At 36.6% G+C, this 17,550-nt stretch overlaps 1 protein-coding gene across 13 annotated transcripts in view; it reads left to right on the forward strand.

The window, feature by feature from the left end:
• The window catches only part of Mycbp2 (MYC binding protein 2), a 252,489-nt gene that overhangs the window by 193,122 nt on the left and 41,817 nt on the right, over nt 1-17,550 (forward strand). For 8 of the 13 annotated variants that reach the window (XM_052732538.1, XM_052732541.1, XM_052732539.1 and 5 more), the window contains 5 exons: nt 7,165-7,266; nt 11,252-12,895; nt 13,808-13,977; nt 15,214-15,458; nt 17,167-17,334. In XM_052732538.1, the coding sequence (XP_052588498.1) occupies nt 7,165-7,266; nt 11,252-12,895; nt 13,808-13,977; nt 15,214-15,458; nt 17,167-17,334 (2,329 nt within the window). The remainder of the gene's footprint in view (nt 1-7,164; nt 7,267-11,251; nt 12,896-13,807; nt 13,978-15,213; nt 15,459-17,166; nt 17,335-17,550) is intronic. The other 5 variants (XM_052732544.1, XM_052732546.1, XM_052732547.1 and 2 more) reach the window with 1 other exon arrangement.

Below are 17,550 nucleotides of genomic sequence, written 5' to 3' on the forward strand. Positions count from 1 at the left end.
TACATAAATAAATCTTAAAAAATATTTTGAAAACAATTTATTCTTATTTTTTCTTATGTTAGGAAAGTCAGAGTAATGAGTATTCATAAGACGAGGACTTTATTGGCATTCATCCCACCAGTATCTTATCTTGTTATACACTTCCTTGTTCTCACTACCAAATGAGGATTGTCTTAATGGTTTTATGTTAATTAAGCAAAACGTTATATGTCAATGCTCATATTCACTAATGTTGCCTGTACTGACAGCAGCACTGTGTAGTAAACATCATATTTCAGCATGTTAATGCATTCTTATCTCAAATCATACCTTCTCCATTTCACAAGTAAAACAAGTAGAGAGTTTATAAAGGATTTTCCCTTGAAGATTGCATAATACAATGATGGTGCCAGCATTGAGCATCAGTTTCTGCTGATGACAAATGCCATGCTTTATCTTCAGCCTTGTCTTCATAAGTAGTACACAGTCTATTCTTTAATGAACATTTTTTTGAAGTTCTGTTTACAGAGAGTTCCAACATTAGAGTATTAGCTTTGGTCAGATTGATTCCTTTTTATAATTTTACTTTTTAAGTATTGCATTAGTATAAAAGGAAAAACAGATTTCCTAACTGTTGTAACTCAGGTCTTCAGTTAACTACACAAAATCAATAGACAAATAAACTGCCCACATTTTAACTTTAGTATTTCCCTTAGCATTATTTTCAGTACTTTTGTGGATTTTTGTTGTTACTGTTACTGTTTTGCCTGAAGCACAGTTTTTCCACTCCCTTTAGAATTTAAAATAATATGTTAAGTTAAATTTAACCCTGCTGTGAGGACCAGCCTTCAGCAGCTCAGGGATTGATGAAGGCTAACTAATCAGTCACTCAACTTGATTTTCTGTCTGAGGGAGTAAAACATAACTCTCTGGAACCGGAGATGGGGCTAAACGTAACTCTGGGACCAGAGAGGGGCCTAAATGTAGCTCTCTGGGACCGGTGAGATGGATAAATGTAACTTTCTGAGGCTGTGGGAAAAAAAGGAAAACACACACGCACACGCACACGCACACGCACACGCACACACACACACACACACACACTAAAGGGTAAACTGTGTGACTCAGTGGGCCACAGTACAGCTTCCAGGACAAGATTCTTCTTCTGATTTGGTTTGGTTTTTGTTTTTTCTTTTAAATTTAGTTTTGATTTGTGGAGGAGATTGCAAGGGTAGGAGGCAGATGCGAGGAGAAGGGGAGATAAGTGGGATCGAAATGCATGATGTGAATCAAAAGTTTTTTAAAAAAGGTATTTTAAATAGAATGCTATTACTCTTCTAAAATTATTGTTCTACCAGGAAAAAAAAGGATTTCCCTTGTGTGTTTATGCCTGTGTAGGAATGTGAGAAAAATGGGTGAGTTTAGGATTTTTCTTTTTTTTTTTAACTTTTATTCTTCTCTCATACATTACAACTTGACCACAGTTTCTTTACTATTCTGAAGTCAGACTTCAAAGTGATGAAAAAATAATAAGTGCTTTAGGAATGTGATTCCAGGAGGATAAACTGAAAAAGGACAACTGTGAATAAGAATATTCCATTCCAAAAATAGTAATTGCTTGTTTTATTTTTTGAGGTAGGGTCTCACTGTGTAGTCCTGGCTAGCCTGGGACTCACTTTGTAGACCAGGCTGGCCTTGAACTCAGAGATCTGCCTGCCTCTGCCTCCTGAGTGCTGGGGTAAAAGGTGTGTGCCACTATGCCCAGCAATAATTACCTTAAAAGCTTATTCCATATTTTTATTCTTTTAATTTTTAAGTGTTGTCTTTGCCCCATAATTTCCAAAAGTGTTTTAGACATTCATGGAGAATTTATTGGCTAAGGAATTCACACTTCTCTTATAAATAATAATTTACAATCAGTGTGTTTCCTGCTATCTTGTAATAACATATGCCAAAATTTACTCAGACTCCCCTTTCTTTCTCTCTTTTCCTCCCCCATCTGCATAAGAATTCAGTAGTTCCTCTACTTGATCAGTATTTAACATCCCTACTTTGCTGCAGCAAGATGATTCCTGCCTTTTTCTCCCATTCTCTATGTGCTATACTTTAAAAGTGTCTTATTCTAAAAGACTTTTGCTTGTGATTCCCATTTAACTGTTTTGAATGTGCTGGTCACTGACTCCTCAGGATATTACTCCTGGAGGCAGGGCATGGGCACGGTTAATGCTAATCACCTATGATCATAATGTATGACTTCTCTGGTGTATGATTTCTATTTTCCCCTTATAACAAGCAGTTTGTTGAAAGAGAAATCTTTATTCTGAGGATGCCTCCAGATCTCTTATATTTCAGAATGTTGCTTAAAGAACAACATGGCTCTTCTTAGAACATTTTGAAGTTATTCTGAGATCTAGGCTACATGCCATCAAACACTACTCATAAGTTTTCCATCTATTACAAACAATAAATCCTTTTCCTTTATGTTATATTGGCATTTAGTGTATAATCAGTAATGTGCCATGAAAAGTTATTTATAGAAATATTATATTGGGAGGGTTATCAACTTTTTGTATTTTATTCCCTCTTGACACACTCCAATCATGTGGAACAGTGTCATACTTTAGTAAAAAAGTGTATTTCTAGTTATGCTTACATTGGAATTTGTCCTTTTGTTCTTCTAAAATTCTTTTAGTATACTAATGCTTATGTAAATAAATTTTAATTCTTATCCCATGTCTTAGTCTCCTTTTCTATTCACATAATTCCGTATTTCTCCCAATATATTTGCCACAAAGAAAACAACTGGATATTTTGATATACTGTCATTCCATACAGCTGACGTACTAGGATTATATAATAATGATCACTACCAATATTTGTTAAATCATCTGAAACATAGATAAAAGTGAGAATAATCATTATACTTAATTGTATCTTTTGTTTTCCTTTGTTTTCAATGATGAGGACCAAGCCCATGGTGGGCATGCTGGACAAAAGCTTTACCACTGAGCTGCATCCCCACCCTAGTTATATGTACTCTTGAATCTGCGTGATGCTCAGTTATTCTCTCTACAAGAGTCAGTGCGCTTATTCTTGATGTTTTGAAAATGAATAACTGTAAGGGAGTGGTTGGGAGAATTATGACCTTGCCGTTTGCTGCTTGTAGGAGCCTGTGACGTCAACACTGTCCACAGTTCTCTCCACAAAATAGAAAGGTGCAGTCACTAGGAGTTAGATTGAGTGAAGAAACTCAGCAACAGTTATTGACACATTTGTTATTACTGTGAAGGCTTTGTAGAATTAGAAGATTCCTTCCCTACATCTTAAAAGTAACTGTGCACACATGAATATAATAAGCTGCCAGGCCAACACCAAAATTTGAGCGTTATTGTAAAATCATTTTTAAAACATTTTAAAGTTTGTTTAAATTCCTCTTCCAGAATTATGTCTATTAATTTTAATAAGACAGAAAAAAATTATGCCACCAAAAGCCTCAGAATTGAGAACTAGACAACATGGAAAGCAAAAGCATTATAGGGCCAACAATTTATCTCTTGCTACCTGTAGCATCCAATGGACTATTCCTTGAAAACTCTATCACTGTTATTTCTTCCTCTCTTGGCTTTGCTAATACTAATGTATGTAGTGTAATTAGATACCTGACCCTACTGAACTGCTCATTCAGTATAATAATTTCCATCATATTGTCCTTCCTAATATTTTTCAGTTCTCTTAGTATTGCCTAACAGGAACCTAAAAAAATCATTGATATGTCACAGCTTGATTATAGCACATAATAGGAAATTTAAAAATTGAATGCAAAAATTAATTTAATAATACATTTATCCTTTTCTAAAATAAGTGCTCAACTTGATTTTTACTTCATATGCATATGACATTATTGAGCTATTACACTTACAGGATTTTCTATCAGAATCCGTGAAGTTATTATGTTATCATAGTTCTCTAATGGATTACTTATTTCTGATAGTGAAATAATAGTTGATGACAGTTTTAAGTTTTGAGAACCTGCAGTTTTGTATACTTGCCACAAGAGGGCAACAGATGTCTTGATTCTTTGAGTTTATAGTCTCAGCAATGACCCAGGAGCCATACCTTCATAGTAAAACCACAAGTTTTTAGAATGCTTTACTTATTAAAATATGAAAGGTTTACTGTTTGCTTATCCTTAGTACCCAATAGTAGCTTTAAAGTTCAGTTTTTGTGACAAATAACGTAGTCAGGGAACTTGAACTTGATACTTGAGATTCAAAGCAAAGCAAATGAAAGTACTAATGACATTAGTAAAAAAAAAAAAAGTGTTGTTTTAGGGGTAAATTTTATATTAAAGAGAATGTGGTACTTAGGATTGAAAATGAAGAACTAGTGACCCTACAGAGCCATGATGTTTGAGGGGTACTTTTACATGGAACAGATAGCATTAGCTTCAGATGGGCACTGGAGAAATTCCTGATTTTTTTCGTTGATTTATTGTTATTGCTGTTGTCTCTAGTTAAGGATTTGATGTCCAAAAAGGAAATAATATTGTAGAAATGAATCAAATAATTGGTTGTTTCACCCATTGAGTTGAATTTTTTTAAGTACTTATTTAATCCTCATAAAGTGTTGTGTTTTCGTTTTTTCATTACCCTTTTCTTTTGTGAACAGAATCAATATCCCTCAGTCAAGGATTAAGGTTAAATTCTTTAGTCGTTTAACAGTATTCTTTAGACTCTGAGAAAATTTCCTCCTTCTTTATTCTGAATGTTACATGGCAGTACAGCCTGGAAGATATCAAATTCTGAAATGACTTTAAGAAAGTTTTTTTGTTTTTTTGTGTGTGTGTGTGTGTGTGTGTGTGTGTGTGTGGTTTTTTGCTTTGTTTTGTTTTGTTTTTTGTTTGTTTTTTTTGGTTTTTGGTTTTTTGGTTTTTGGTTTTTTTGGTTTTTTTTTTTTTGAGACAGGGTTTGTTTCTCCATGTAATTTTGGTGCCTGTCCTGGATCTCTCTCTCTCTCTCTCTGTAGACCAGGCTGGCCTCGAACTCAGAGAGATCCACCTGGCTCTATAGGAGTTTGTCTTACAAGAGAAGATCTGGTTAGTATGGTATTCTTTGGAGTTCTCACCCCAGCCCCTTCTTCCTGATAAGACTGGTTCCTACTGGCTGTAGCAAGCCTACCTAGGAGACAGACAGCACTGACCGGCTGACAGATTAATCCCATTCAGCAGCTGTCACTTCTTAGTCTGTCTCTTTGTTGTTCATTCCTTTGAACGCTGGGGTTGAACCAAGGGCCTTGGGGCTTCTAGATGGGATCTCTACCACTGGGCCATTTTCTGCTCTGTGGCTTATCTCTTGAAGAAAAGAAAAACATCAACATTTTCACCCTCCTGACATGACATTCTCAACAGTGGTTACAAAGTCTGCAGCATGAGATTTAAACACACAAAATCTCTTTGCATTACCTTCTGATTTCATAGATAAGATAAAGTGTGAAGTTTTAATTAGTTCATGATGGCTTTATTACACTGTCTCTGTCGATTCTTCTATTCTTATTGAACACACTGTGAGCTTCCCTCCTGAGCCACAGGGACATCTCTGGCTTGTGTGAGCTCTACAGCCCCGGTACTTTGCACTCCTCCTGGAAGCATATTCATTCACCTGTTGAATATGTTCTCTCATTGACTACTCACTTCTAGTCTTCTTCCTATATCCTTCCCACAAGTGTCCGAGGCTTTGCACCTGTGGGTCCAACTCCCTAGGTGGTCTTATCCAGTGCTGGGCTGTTATCAACATTATATGCTAAGGACTCCCAGGTTTCATCTGTTCCAGCTTTTACACAATACAGGTGCTGTAAGAGTGAGGATTTTTTTTTTTTTTTGTCATTCTCTTTTCAGTGCCTAGAATAGTCGCTGATATATAATACTCAGTATCTTTCATTGAGTTTTTTTTTTAAACTCATGTATTTTAAAAATCAGCTATAAGAACAAATCAGTCAAAAATACCACTCATACTGTCCTAAAAGTATAGGTTATATGTAGGTTATTTTATTTGGGTGGGCATGTGTGTATATGTATGTTGTTTATATGTGCATATATGTGTACAAATGCACATGCACAGCCTATTGTAGAGGCCAGAAGTCTTCATTGGGTGTCGTCTTCTATGGCTCTCTGTGTCTTTTGTTTAAGACAGGGTCTCTCACTGAACATGTGGCTCAGTGTTTCCTCTAGGTCAGCTAGTCAGTGAAACCCCAGGATCTTCCTGTCTCCATCTTCTCAGTTGCTACATCCAGCTTTTATGTTGGTGCTGGGGGTTCAAACTCAGGGCCTCATGCCTACATAACAAGCACTTTACCCACCAGACCATTTCCCTAGACCTTCTAGATCTTTATTTTCAATGTTTTTAAAAGTTATCTTATTACTAAAGTTTATTTCAGAGCTACTGATTAATTTTAATTGCATTGGTTGAAATGTGATGTTGGAGTGGATGTGAAAATTCAAATTTTTTTTTAGATTACTTTGCTTTAAAGTTTATATTATTTAATATTGCATGCATATTCATTTTTGCATGAAAAAAATCAGTAAAATGTCTAATATTTCCCAAAGTGTTTTAAATGTGCTTTATTTGTGTTGTGAGATTTCTTGCCAATAATTTTTAATATCTTAGATAAAAGCTCTATAAAACAAACACTAAATACTAGGGTTAGCCTTAAAAAAGTAGACAAATGCAGGCGTCACCATGGGGCCGTTCTGAGAAACAGGTTTGAGAAACTATGATAATGAATCCATTCAGAAAACTAGGAGGCAACAGTTAAGCTACAAATGATATTTCCTTCTCTACCACCATTATTTCTATGTATAAACCCTTATTTTCAGGTAAACAAGCACAGGAATTTAAGAAACTAAAGAAACACTGGTCTAAGGAGGAACGCTCAAATTTGATCTCTCAGACCTATAAGCCTTACTAATAACACATTTGGACATGCTTACACATACAGTTCATCTAAAGACATTAGTTTGACCTTTGTTTTAAATCTTAACTTTGTATAAACCTTTTGGAAAACTTAGAACAATTTTAAGTAAGTGTGTAATTGCAGACCGTTTGAAATGCTTTGTTTTTGCTTGTGTTCTCTGTAAGCTTTTTTTCCATTGAATCTGTGCTGCTTCTTTGCCAATGTTTTCCACCGTAGAATCTCCATCTCGCAACCTTGCTTCTCGTGAGCGCATTTACAAAACTTTTGGTGTAGCTGGGCCTGCCTCTGCTCTCTCATCTCTGTCTCACAAACTGAAGGGTGGGTATACATGCATCTGTGAATGGGCCATTCTTAGTTACTGGAGGATGAGCCTAGAAAGTTTCATTTCACCTCAGTCATTTTCATCCCATTCCATTTTTTAAAGTAAGGTTTATCATTTTATTTAGAATTGTATGTGTTTGAAGTCATTTATGATGTACCTATTCATATTATAACTTATCCTGTTATGCATATTTATCACAATTGGGATTACAGATATCATTCTTGTTCGTCTTTAAAGCCTTTGTAAGGTCTTCTAAAATAGGAAAGTGAAAAGAATTGCCACAAGATGATATGTGTGAACCATAAAGCACATGGATAAATGCAGTATCATATATACAGACTTGATCTCAAACTTGTATTACTATATGTATCCTGAATACATTGTACATTCTAGTTTTTATAGAAATATTTTGAAAATTAAGTTAAAAGCTTTTTTAAAATTTGATTATTAACAAGTAATATACAGGCACATGTGTGCATATACACTACCACCTGTCTATCATGAATTTTTCTTACAGTATTTTTATAGTGACTTCCTTTTAATATTTTAAATTTAGAAGTGTTACATGATTAATAGACACATCTTCAAAATATTTAAAATATGCATTTAGTATTTTAGAGTACTACAAATGCTTACTCAAATATTTTTACCATAAAGTGATCTTTAATTAAAGGTAAGGCCACTTGCTGCCAAGTGTGGCAGCCGTGTTCCATTCAGGAACCCACATGATGGAAAGAGAGACCCAATTCCTACAAATTGTCTTCACACACACACACACACACACACACACACACACACACACACACAGATACAGACAAATAAGTGTAAAACAAAATATTTAAGAAAAAATAGACATATAAATAGTAAAAATAAAGTTAGTAAATAGGATTATAAAACAGATCCATATATGGTATATTATTTAGCATATTAGGTCATATAACCAAATATATGCAACATACTATGACATATCTTATTACAATATAGTATTATTTGTGTTATATTCTAGTATGGTGTCATATCCCCTATGATTTAGCTAAGAAAAATCATGTTGGTGACTTAATGAATAAATCCTTCCTATGTAACACATTCAGTAACATTTAATTTGTTTGACTCCACATACTTTTTATAGCCCATTCTTCTTAATGATTCCAGAGATGTTTAGAAATTTTTTTTGCTTACTGCCTAAATTTACATATTATAAATATAATTACTAAGCCAAATTTTGTTTTGCATGTGAAAGTATGTGTGATCCAATAATTTTAATGAAGCATTTATTTTTGTTGTTATTTGGGGACATCCACATGATAATTTTTAGTAACAATACATGCTGTATAATTCTGTGAAAGTCACCTGAGGAGCTTAAGCAAAAATTAGTTTACACATTTACTGCTCTTAACATTTTTTTGAAAAAAAATTTTTTTTAAACATTTTGAAGACATATGTTCTTCAAAAGGATTTTGTTATGATTTAATAAACACATCTTAGGAAGAAATTCTCTGCCATTACTTATGCACTTGAATTTCAGCAGATACTTAGCTGTTGTCACTTACAGATCTTAAGAAAATATAACCCCTGCTAGAGACATAGAAGCAGAGAAGGCAGATGTTTGTGGTTTCTGATGCTCTCAGTAGAACACGTGTGCACATACAGGACAAGAGATGTTCTCAATACTTGGCGGATTGTGTTGTTATAACCCTCTACTGTGGGTGTGTGCATTGTAGAGCAATCCCAGCACTGTGCATCCATGTGCTCCTGGATAGATGTATTCACCAAACCATGTAAGTCAACCCTTAGGACACACCTGGAGGAGCTGTGGTTAATCTTGTCTGAGCCCTTCTAATTAAGCAGGAATCCTAAAATAAGTTGATATTTTCTATGAATTAGAAAATTCAGTTAAAATTTATTTTTGAAATGAGGTTTTGAAATATAAGGAGTACTACTTATTTATCTTGATTCCTCGCTATTATTGTGCTGATCCTAAAATAAGTGTGATATGGGTGATTTAAAAACTTCCAACTCTTAGGTGAAAAACAGAAACAACAACAAAAAGAGCCCCAATTGGCTAGGAGTAGACTGATGTTAATTCTCCCAAACACAGTGTGCTTGTTTGTAAAACTTGCTTTGCACTATTAGGTCAGGAAGGTAAAAGGAACAACAGCAGAGTCTTAGACTACCTCGGAACAGCAGGGGAGCACTTGCTTGTCAGACATACACCCATACACCCGGTTACCTTATCTTCCCAGTTAGCATTGATACTTGTCATTTTTGTGATTTCTGTTTACAAATGTATTCGAATCTCAAAATGTATTTTGAGAACATAATAAAATGAGCACAGAGGGCCAATACCAAAACAAAGGAGAGAGGGAGAAAGGGAGAGGCCAATTTCTGTGTTTAAGAAGGAAAATCATGATGGAATAGTAAAGCGTTACAAGAAATAGTGTGCAAAATACCTTTATTCTATCAAAGAACTACATTTGTTTGCTGAACATTGGAATGCTGCAACTGAAGGAATATTCATTGCACCACTGTGCTCTTCATGGTCTGTTCATCTTGATTCTAAACCTACACGGTGGCTGCTGTCACCTCTCCATAATTATAAAGAGTAGATTCTCAGAAAATCTGAATGTGTTGGAATAGTAGAAGAAAAAAAATTAAGAAATGAGTATATATTAGTCAGCCAACAAACTGTCTGAACCAATACCATACATAGTCCAAGACCTTAGCACTGTCACTGAAGGATAAAAGACACAGACTTGTCTTTCCTCCATAAAAGATGACTTCCAGGAGGAGCACAAAGTCTCTAATACTTCCTGCTCTGACATGCAGGTGACTCCTGTGTGACTACACTTTCCTACATTACCCACACTTATTCACATCCCTTTTTTTGGGTAAAGGAGAACAGGCTGCATTTATTCCCAGGTAGCAAATTCAGTTTTCAAGAACCTCTTCCAAAAGCATATAATTACATCTTGCTGTATTTGTTTTCTCATAACACTTGAACCACTTGGATCACATTGTTTTCCTTCTAAGACAGTTTTTGCACTGTAAACAATAGTGGTTTGCTGTTGTTTGTTTTAAGGAGGAAATGTAATGTTAGTCTGAACCACCTGCTAGGGCCAAAGCCTGACTGTATTGCTTCAAAGAGAAGTATAATGTGCAGAAAAGAAAAGTTGAGGGAAGGCCGGGATACCCAAGCCAGATGGTGTCCAGCTAAAACTATCTAGTAATTTGCCTTAGAATGAGATTTTTCGTTCTGTTTTCTCTAGACATGCAGAGCCCAATTCAGACCTGTAGTAGTCACTGTGAAGATCTGTGGTTTCTTTTATCTGCAGGGGCCTTCAGCTCCAAGTTCTATCAGCTGAGCTTACTGAGATCTTAAAACAGAATTGTTTATAAATAACAAAACACCTGACTTCAATGAGAACACACAATAGCTTTAGGATTTTCAGACTTCACTATGTTATTCTAATCAAAACATTAAATTAAGATGTCTCCTATATACTCTTTACTAACCTAATTGTGTTTGTTTTTATAATTGAATACAGTAATTTTATAAATGAAGTTTCTTTCTTCAACAAGACCTATGTCATTACCTTAAGTATGCTAATATCTCCTGAATATCTTAACTTGATTATTTCATGTGGAGGATATATTTTTTTAGTTTTTAAAATGGTTTTTCTCTTTCTAGTTTCTTGATGAGTTTTAATTAATTCAAAGGGCTGTGGATTATGTATATCACTAATAGTCATCTAGGTGAATAGGTACTCTATTCAGTCTGTTTTGCATCGATAGACATATATAGTAGTAATGTGTGTGTAATGATACTATAGAACTTTTGTGAGATATTTTTAATTTTATTCTTGTTATGTTTTTGTATATGATAAGTAATGTAGATGTTGTAGTTTTTATTTTAGTATTTAGTGGTTAAATTATCATTACGTTACATTTTATTAACATTTCCCTATGAAATGGATCATACAGGTGATAGAGGAACTGTCTCAACATCTTCAAGACCAATCTCTACATCAGGCAAATCAGAGCTGTCCTCTAAACACAGCAGATCAATTAAACCTGATGGGCGTGTGAGCCGGACTACTGCTGACCAGAAGAAGCCAAGGGGAACAGAAGGTTTATCTGCTAGTGAATCCCTCATGTTAAAATCTGATGCTGCAAAGCTGAGGTCAGATTCCCATAGTAGGTCACTGTCCCCTAACCATAACACCTTGCAGACATTGAAGTCTGATGGGAGGATGTCTTCTAGCTTCAGATCTGAATCCCCAGGACCAGGGTCTAGGTCATCATCTCCTAAGCCAAAGACTCTCCCAACTAACAGGTCTAGCCCATCTGGTGCTGGTTCTCCACGTTCCTCTTCACCGCAGGATAAAAATCTACCTCAGAAAAGCACAGCTCCTGCTAAGACAAAACTTGATCCTCCTCGGGAACGTTCCAAGTCAGACTCATATACACTTGATCCAGATACCCTCCGGAAGAAAAAAATGCCCCTCACAGAACCGTTAAGGGGGCGATCCACATCACCAAAACCAAAACCAGTACCAAAGGATCCTAAAGACTCCCCTGGATCTGAAAACAGAGCCCCTTCTCCCCATGTGGTACAGGAAAACCTCCACAGTGAGGTAGTTGAAGTCTGTACTTCAAGTACTTTAAAAACAAACAGTGGCACAGACAGCACTTGTGATGAAAACAGTGAATTTAAGAGTGTGGATGAAGGTTCAAATAAAGTGCACTTCAGCATAGGAAAAGCACCCCTGAAGGATGAACAGGAAATGAGAGCATCACCCAAAATAAGTCGGAAATGTGCTAATAGACACACCAGGCCCAAAAAAGAAAAATCTAACTTCCTTTTCAAAGGAGATGGAGCCAAATCTCTAGAGCCAGCCAAGCAAGCCATGTCTCCGTCTGTGGCTGAGTGTGCCAGGGCTGTCTTTGCCTCTTTTCTGTGGCACGAAGGGATAGTACACGATGCAATGGCCTGCTCTTCCTTCCTGAAATTTAATCCTGAACTTTCCAAAGAACATGCTCCTATAAGAAGCAGTTTGAATAGCCAACCACCCACAGAGGAAAAGGAAATAAAGTTAAAAAATAGACATTCATTGGAAATATCATCTGCTCTAAATATGTTTAATATTGCACCTCATGGACCAGATATATCTAAGATGGGTAGTATCAACAAAAATAAAGTCTTGTCTATGCTTAAGGAACCGCCTCTACATGAAAAATGTGAGGATGGAAAATCGGAAGCCACTTTTGAAATGTCTGTGCATCATACGATGAAGTCTAAGTCTCCGCTTCCCTTAACATTACAACATCTTGTGGCTTTCTGGGAAGATATCTCTTTGGCTACAATCAAAGCTGCTTCCCAGAATATGATTTTTCCAAGTCCAGGTTCCTGTGCAGTCCTTAAAAAGAAAGAGTGTGAAAAAGAGAATAAGAAAACGAAAAAGGAAAAAAAGAAAAAAGAAAAGACGGAACTTCGGCCAAGGGGCAATTTGTTTGGTGAGATGGCTCAGCTGGCCGTAGGAGGACCAGAGAAAGACACTATCTGTGAGCTGTGTGGAGAGTCCCACCCATACCCAGTGACCTATCACATGCGGCAAGCTCACCCAGGTAAGTGGTTTGGTTGTGGGTATGTATACTTTAGCTTTAGTCATCTAGATCACTTTAATTTGAACTGTCGTCTGAAGTATATCAAAGTATAGGAAAACAGTTGCCCAAATTTATAAAATCTCACATCATAGACCACCATGAATAGTTTATTTAAAGAGATAGAGAAATTCTAATAATACTGTGATCAAGAAATTTAATATTATTTAATTGGAGTATAGCAAATTTTGAAATTTTTTAAAGTATTTTATGTGTTACCCAAAGTTTGACATTAAGGTTTCACACGTTAGAAATAATGGCATGTCTCAACAAGAGGGCATACCTCCATCCCTCATGTCTCAACAAGAGGGCATACCTCCATCCCTCTTCTGGAGATCTAATTTATAATTAGATCTTCTGACTTAGAATCCTGTTAAAAAGTTGTCAGTTAAATGGATTATGCTGATTAGGATGGGGGATTTTCCTGTGTAAGTGTTATTAGTTTTATCAGAGGACAATGTGTTAGGTAAATACTTCCATATATTAATATCCTAAAATTTACTTCAAGTATCAGTATTTTCTTCCCTTTTAACATATGGTATTACAAATATTTGATTTCTGAAACTTGTCATTCTTTTATATGTGTATATTTTATTAACATTCTTAAATAAATCTACAGGTACCCATATTCCCTGTTTCCTTAATGTGCTCTTTCAAAAATAGAATATCTCAAACATTTTGAGCATCATTTAATTGATAGTTTTTTTTTAAATCAAGTATGCTGCTTTTTCTAATGTATGTACTAGCGTTTTAAAAAATTACATACTTGCTTCAGGATTTTGCTTACTTTGAAAAGATGCATCTATAGTTGACATGTAAGTAGTAAGGATCAAAGACATTCAGAATTTTAAATATATGTCTTTTGTTTGTTTCCAGGTTGTGGCCGATACGCTGGTGGACAAGGGTACAATAGCATTGGGCATTTCTGTGGAGGCTGGGCTGGTAACTGTGGTGATGGGGGAATGGGAGGAAGCACTTGGTACCTCGTGTGTGATCGCTGTAGAGAAAAGTACCTCCGTGAAAAGCAGGCCGCTGCAAGGGAGAAGGTATTTTTATTCCATTCAAGTTATATATAATTCATGATATGGCTGTAACTTACAGAAATATATAGTCATCATTACATTAGTTAATTTCATGTCATTGATAATGAAATTCAGTTTGTATAACAAAAATAAAATACAAATTCAGTGTTTGTTAAGTAAAGTGGTTTTCATTTAAAAACAAGTTAAATCCTTGGATACAAATGCTTGTGATGTGATTCTTCACTATTGCCTCCTGCACTACACATACATAGAAGTTCCTTGGATACAAATGCTTGTGATGTGATTCTTCACTACTGCCTCCTGCACTACACATACATAGAAGTTCCTTGGATACAAATGCTTGTGATGTGATTCTTCACTACTGCCTCCTGCACCACACATACATAGAAGTTCCTTGGATACAAATGCTTGTGATGTGATTCTTCACTACTGCCTCCTGCACCACACATACATAGAAGTTCCTTGGATACAAATGCTTGTGATGTGATTCTTCACTACTGCCTCCTGCACCACACATACATAGAAGTTCCTTGGATACAAATGCTTGTGATGTGATTCTTCACTACTGCCTCCTGCACCACACATACATAGAAGTTCCTTGGATACAAATGCTTGTGATGTGATTCTTCACTACTGCCTCCTGCACCACACATACATAGAAGTTCCTTGGATACAAATGCTTGTGATGTGATTCTTCACTACTGCCTCCTGCACTACACATACATAGAAGTTCCTTGGATACAAATGCTTGTGATGTGATTCTTCACTACTGCCTCCTGCACTACACATACATAGAAGTTCCTTGGATACAAATGCTTGTGATGTGATTCTTCACTACTGCCTCCTGCACCACACATACATAGAAGTTCCTTGGATACAAATGCTTGTGATGTGATTCTTCACTACTGTCTCCTGCACTACACATACATAGAAGTTTCACTCTGCTTTCTTGTTCCTTTTGCGCCTCTGCTCTTTCTCTCTTGTCTTCTCTTTAATACCCAATCATATCATAGACTCTTAGAAATTGGAGATCATTCATCCTAGTGACAAACCAAGGCAGACGCTTCTGCTAAAACTTGCCCTACAGGACTCCTCCCTGCCTGCCTGCCTGCCCCCCATGCTCCCCATGCTCCCCAGTGCTGGGTTTGTTATCCTTTGTTTCAGCAGTCACTATCACTGTTTAAAATTATCTCTTTAAAGAGAAGCAGGAAACAGTCACTTCAGTTCTTTCTTTGCCAGGTCAAACAGTCGAGAAGAAAGCCAATGCAAGTCAAGACTCCTCGGGCCTTGCCCACCATGGAAGCACACCAGGTGATCAAAGCCAATGCCCTCTTCCTGCTGTCCCTGAGCAGTGCAGCAGAACCAAGTATCTTGTGTTACCATCCTGCAAAGCCATTCCAGTCTCAGCTGCCCATTGTGAAAGAAGGTGTTTCTGAGGACCTGCCTGTCAAAATGCCTTGTCTCTACTTGCAGACATTGGCTAGGTAATAAGACTTTGTTTTTGTTTGTAATTGCCTTTGGATTTACAGCTTCTCATGACATATATCATGCCGTAAAATGGTCCAAAACTTATTCTGCATACCCACACTACCACAGATAGCATGCAGTAAACAAACCTTCAGAATTTGCTTCCTTATTGCTCTGGCTTACATGACTGGGAGTAGAGTGCACATTTTATGCCAATGGGTACTTCGTCAGTTTGTTCTGTTACTATTAATACAAACCATATCCTAGGAAGTAAAACTGGCATGTTTTATTTTCTATGAGTTGTCTTTCAGTCTGTTAGTCAGAAATGCTGAGAGGAAAGAAAAATATGTTTCCTGTAGAAGTCTTGTCTCTATGCATTCTGTTTACATTTAAACAAGTACCAGCTGAGTACCAAGGACTCAGAAATGAATATACAAAGTCCTGAATGTACTCAACACTGGTGGGAAGACGAGACATGTCATTAAAACCTTTACAGTGTCATGTTAGGTATACTCAAATTGAAGTGTGTATAGGATGCTGAAAGAACTGATAGAGTGTATACTAACACTCCAAAATAGTCTTTCATATAACAAAGTTCGATTTTTTTTCCCACTTGCTGATAAATGAAAAATTCTAGATTTTCCCTGCTGTCATGGCTTGCCAGTTAATCATTCCATTGAAAAGTGTTTTTTTTTATGACAAAGTTTTGTGGCTTTTAAAATTGTTTGTAGTCATTAAAGTAGGGCAAATTGAAAAGGAAATGAAAATGTGAAACATTCAAACAAAACGAGGAAGAAATCATCAGGCATGCCAAATATAAACCTATCTTGAGTTATCTTAGGTTAACAATATTTTGTTCGAAAAAGACTGAAGCAAGGTGGGCTGATGAGACGGTTCAGTGGCTAGCATTGCTTACCACCAAACCCACGAGAGTGGAGTTCAAAACCTTGGGCCCGCAGGGCAAAAGGAGTAAAGCAACTTTCATTAGTTGTCTTCTGACTTCCACACATGCACCTTGGCATACACTTATACCCTCCATACACCCACACAGTAAATAAAGAAATGTAACACTGAAATAGGAATGAAGTTACAAAACATGGGAGGGAAAAAAATATGCCAGCATGGCACACTTAAAGAGCTGGACTGTGACAGTGATGATATAAAATGAAAAGAGAGAGTGGTGTAAAAGGAGGCTTGTATCTTAGGCCTGCATGACTAGTGATGATTGAGGCCTAAGCCTGGTCTAACATAGATATTCTCACCTTAGCACCTGGATGGATAGTCAGTGGGATCATTCACCAAGAACTGAAAGATGAAACTGTTCTCAAAAGATAAGAAAATGGCCGGGCGGTGGTGGCGCACGCCTTTAATCCCAGCACTCGGGAGGCAGAGCCAGGCGGATCTCTGTGAGTTCGAGGCCAGCCTGGACTACCAAGTGAGTTCCAGGAAAGGCGCAAAGCTACACAGAGAAACCCTGTCTCGAAAAACCAAAAAAAAAAAAAAAAAAAAAAAAAAAGATAAGAAAATGAGTTCCATTTAAGTTTGGGATGTGATACCTAGAAAGTAATATCAGACTTTTATCTCTACTGGTCCATTTCTGTGATTATTGTAATGTTTCCCCTTTACTTGTACATGTACTGCTCTGCCTTTTTCAAAGGAGATTTAAAATGCAGAGGATGTTCATTGCCATTGCACTATTAAGTTCTTGGGTTTACTTTAATACAGGCACCATCATGAAAATTTTGTGGGCTATCAAGATGACAACCTATTCCAGGATGAAATGAGATATCTGCGTTCGACATCTGTCCCTGCCCCATACATTTCAGTAACTCCTGATGCAAGTCCCAATGTATTTGAAGAGCCAGAGAGCAATATGAAGTCTATGCCACCAAGGTACTTTAGTTCTGTCTTTCTGAGTGACGAGTGTTTGGTGGAAGAAAGGCTGAACTATGAAAGAATATTCTTGCAGTCCTTTTATACAGCTTTCTGTCTCAGGAAGAACATTGAGTCACTCTGCTAGCTATTGGAGAGATATGAAAAGTACGCATATATGAACGGAGTTCTTGATGGGAGGCAGGCCACTGGGAGAGAAAAGATAACTAATCATTC

This window comes from Peromyscus californicus, unplaced genomic scaffold (genome assembly GCF_007827085.1).
Source record: "Peromyscus californicus insignis strain IS unplaced genomic scaffold, ASM782708v3 Scaffold_12__1_contigs__length_115047231, whole genome shotgun sequence".
NCBI lineage: Eukaryota > Metazoa > Chordata > Mammalia > Rodentia > Cricetidae > Peromyscus > Peromyscus californicus.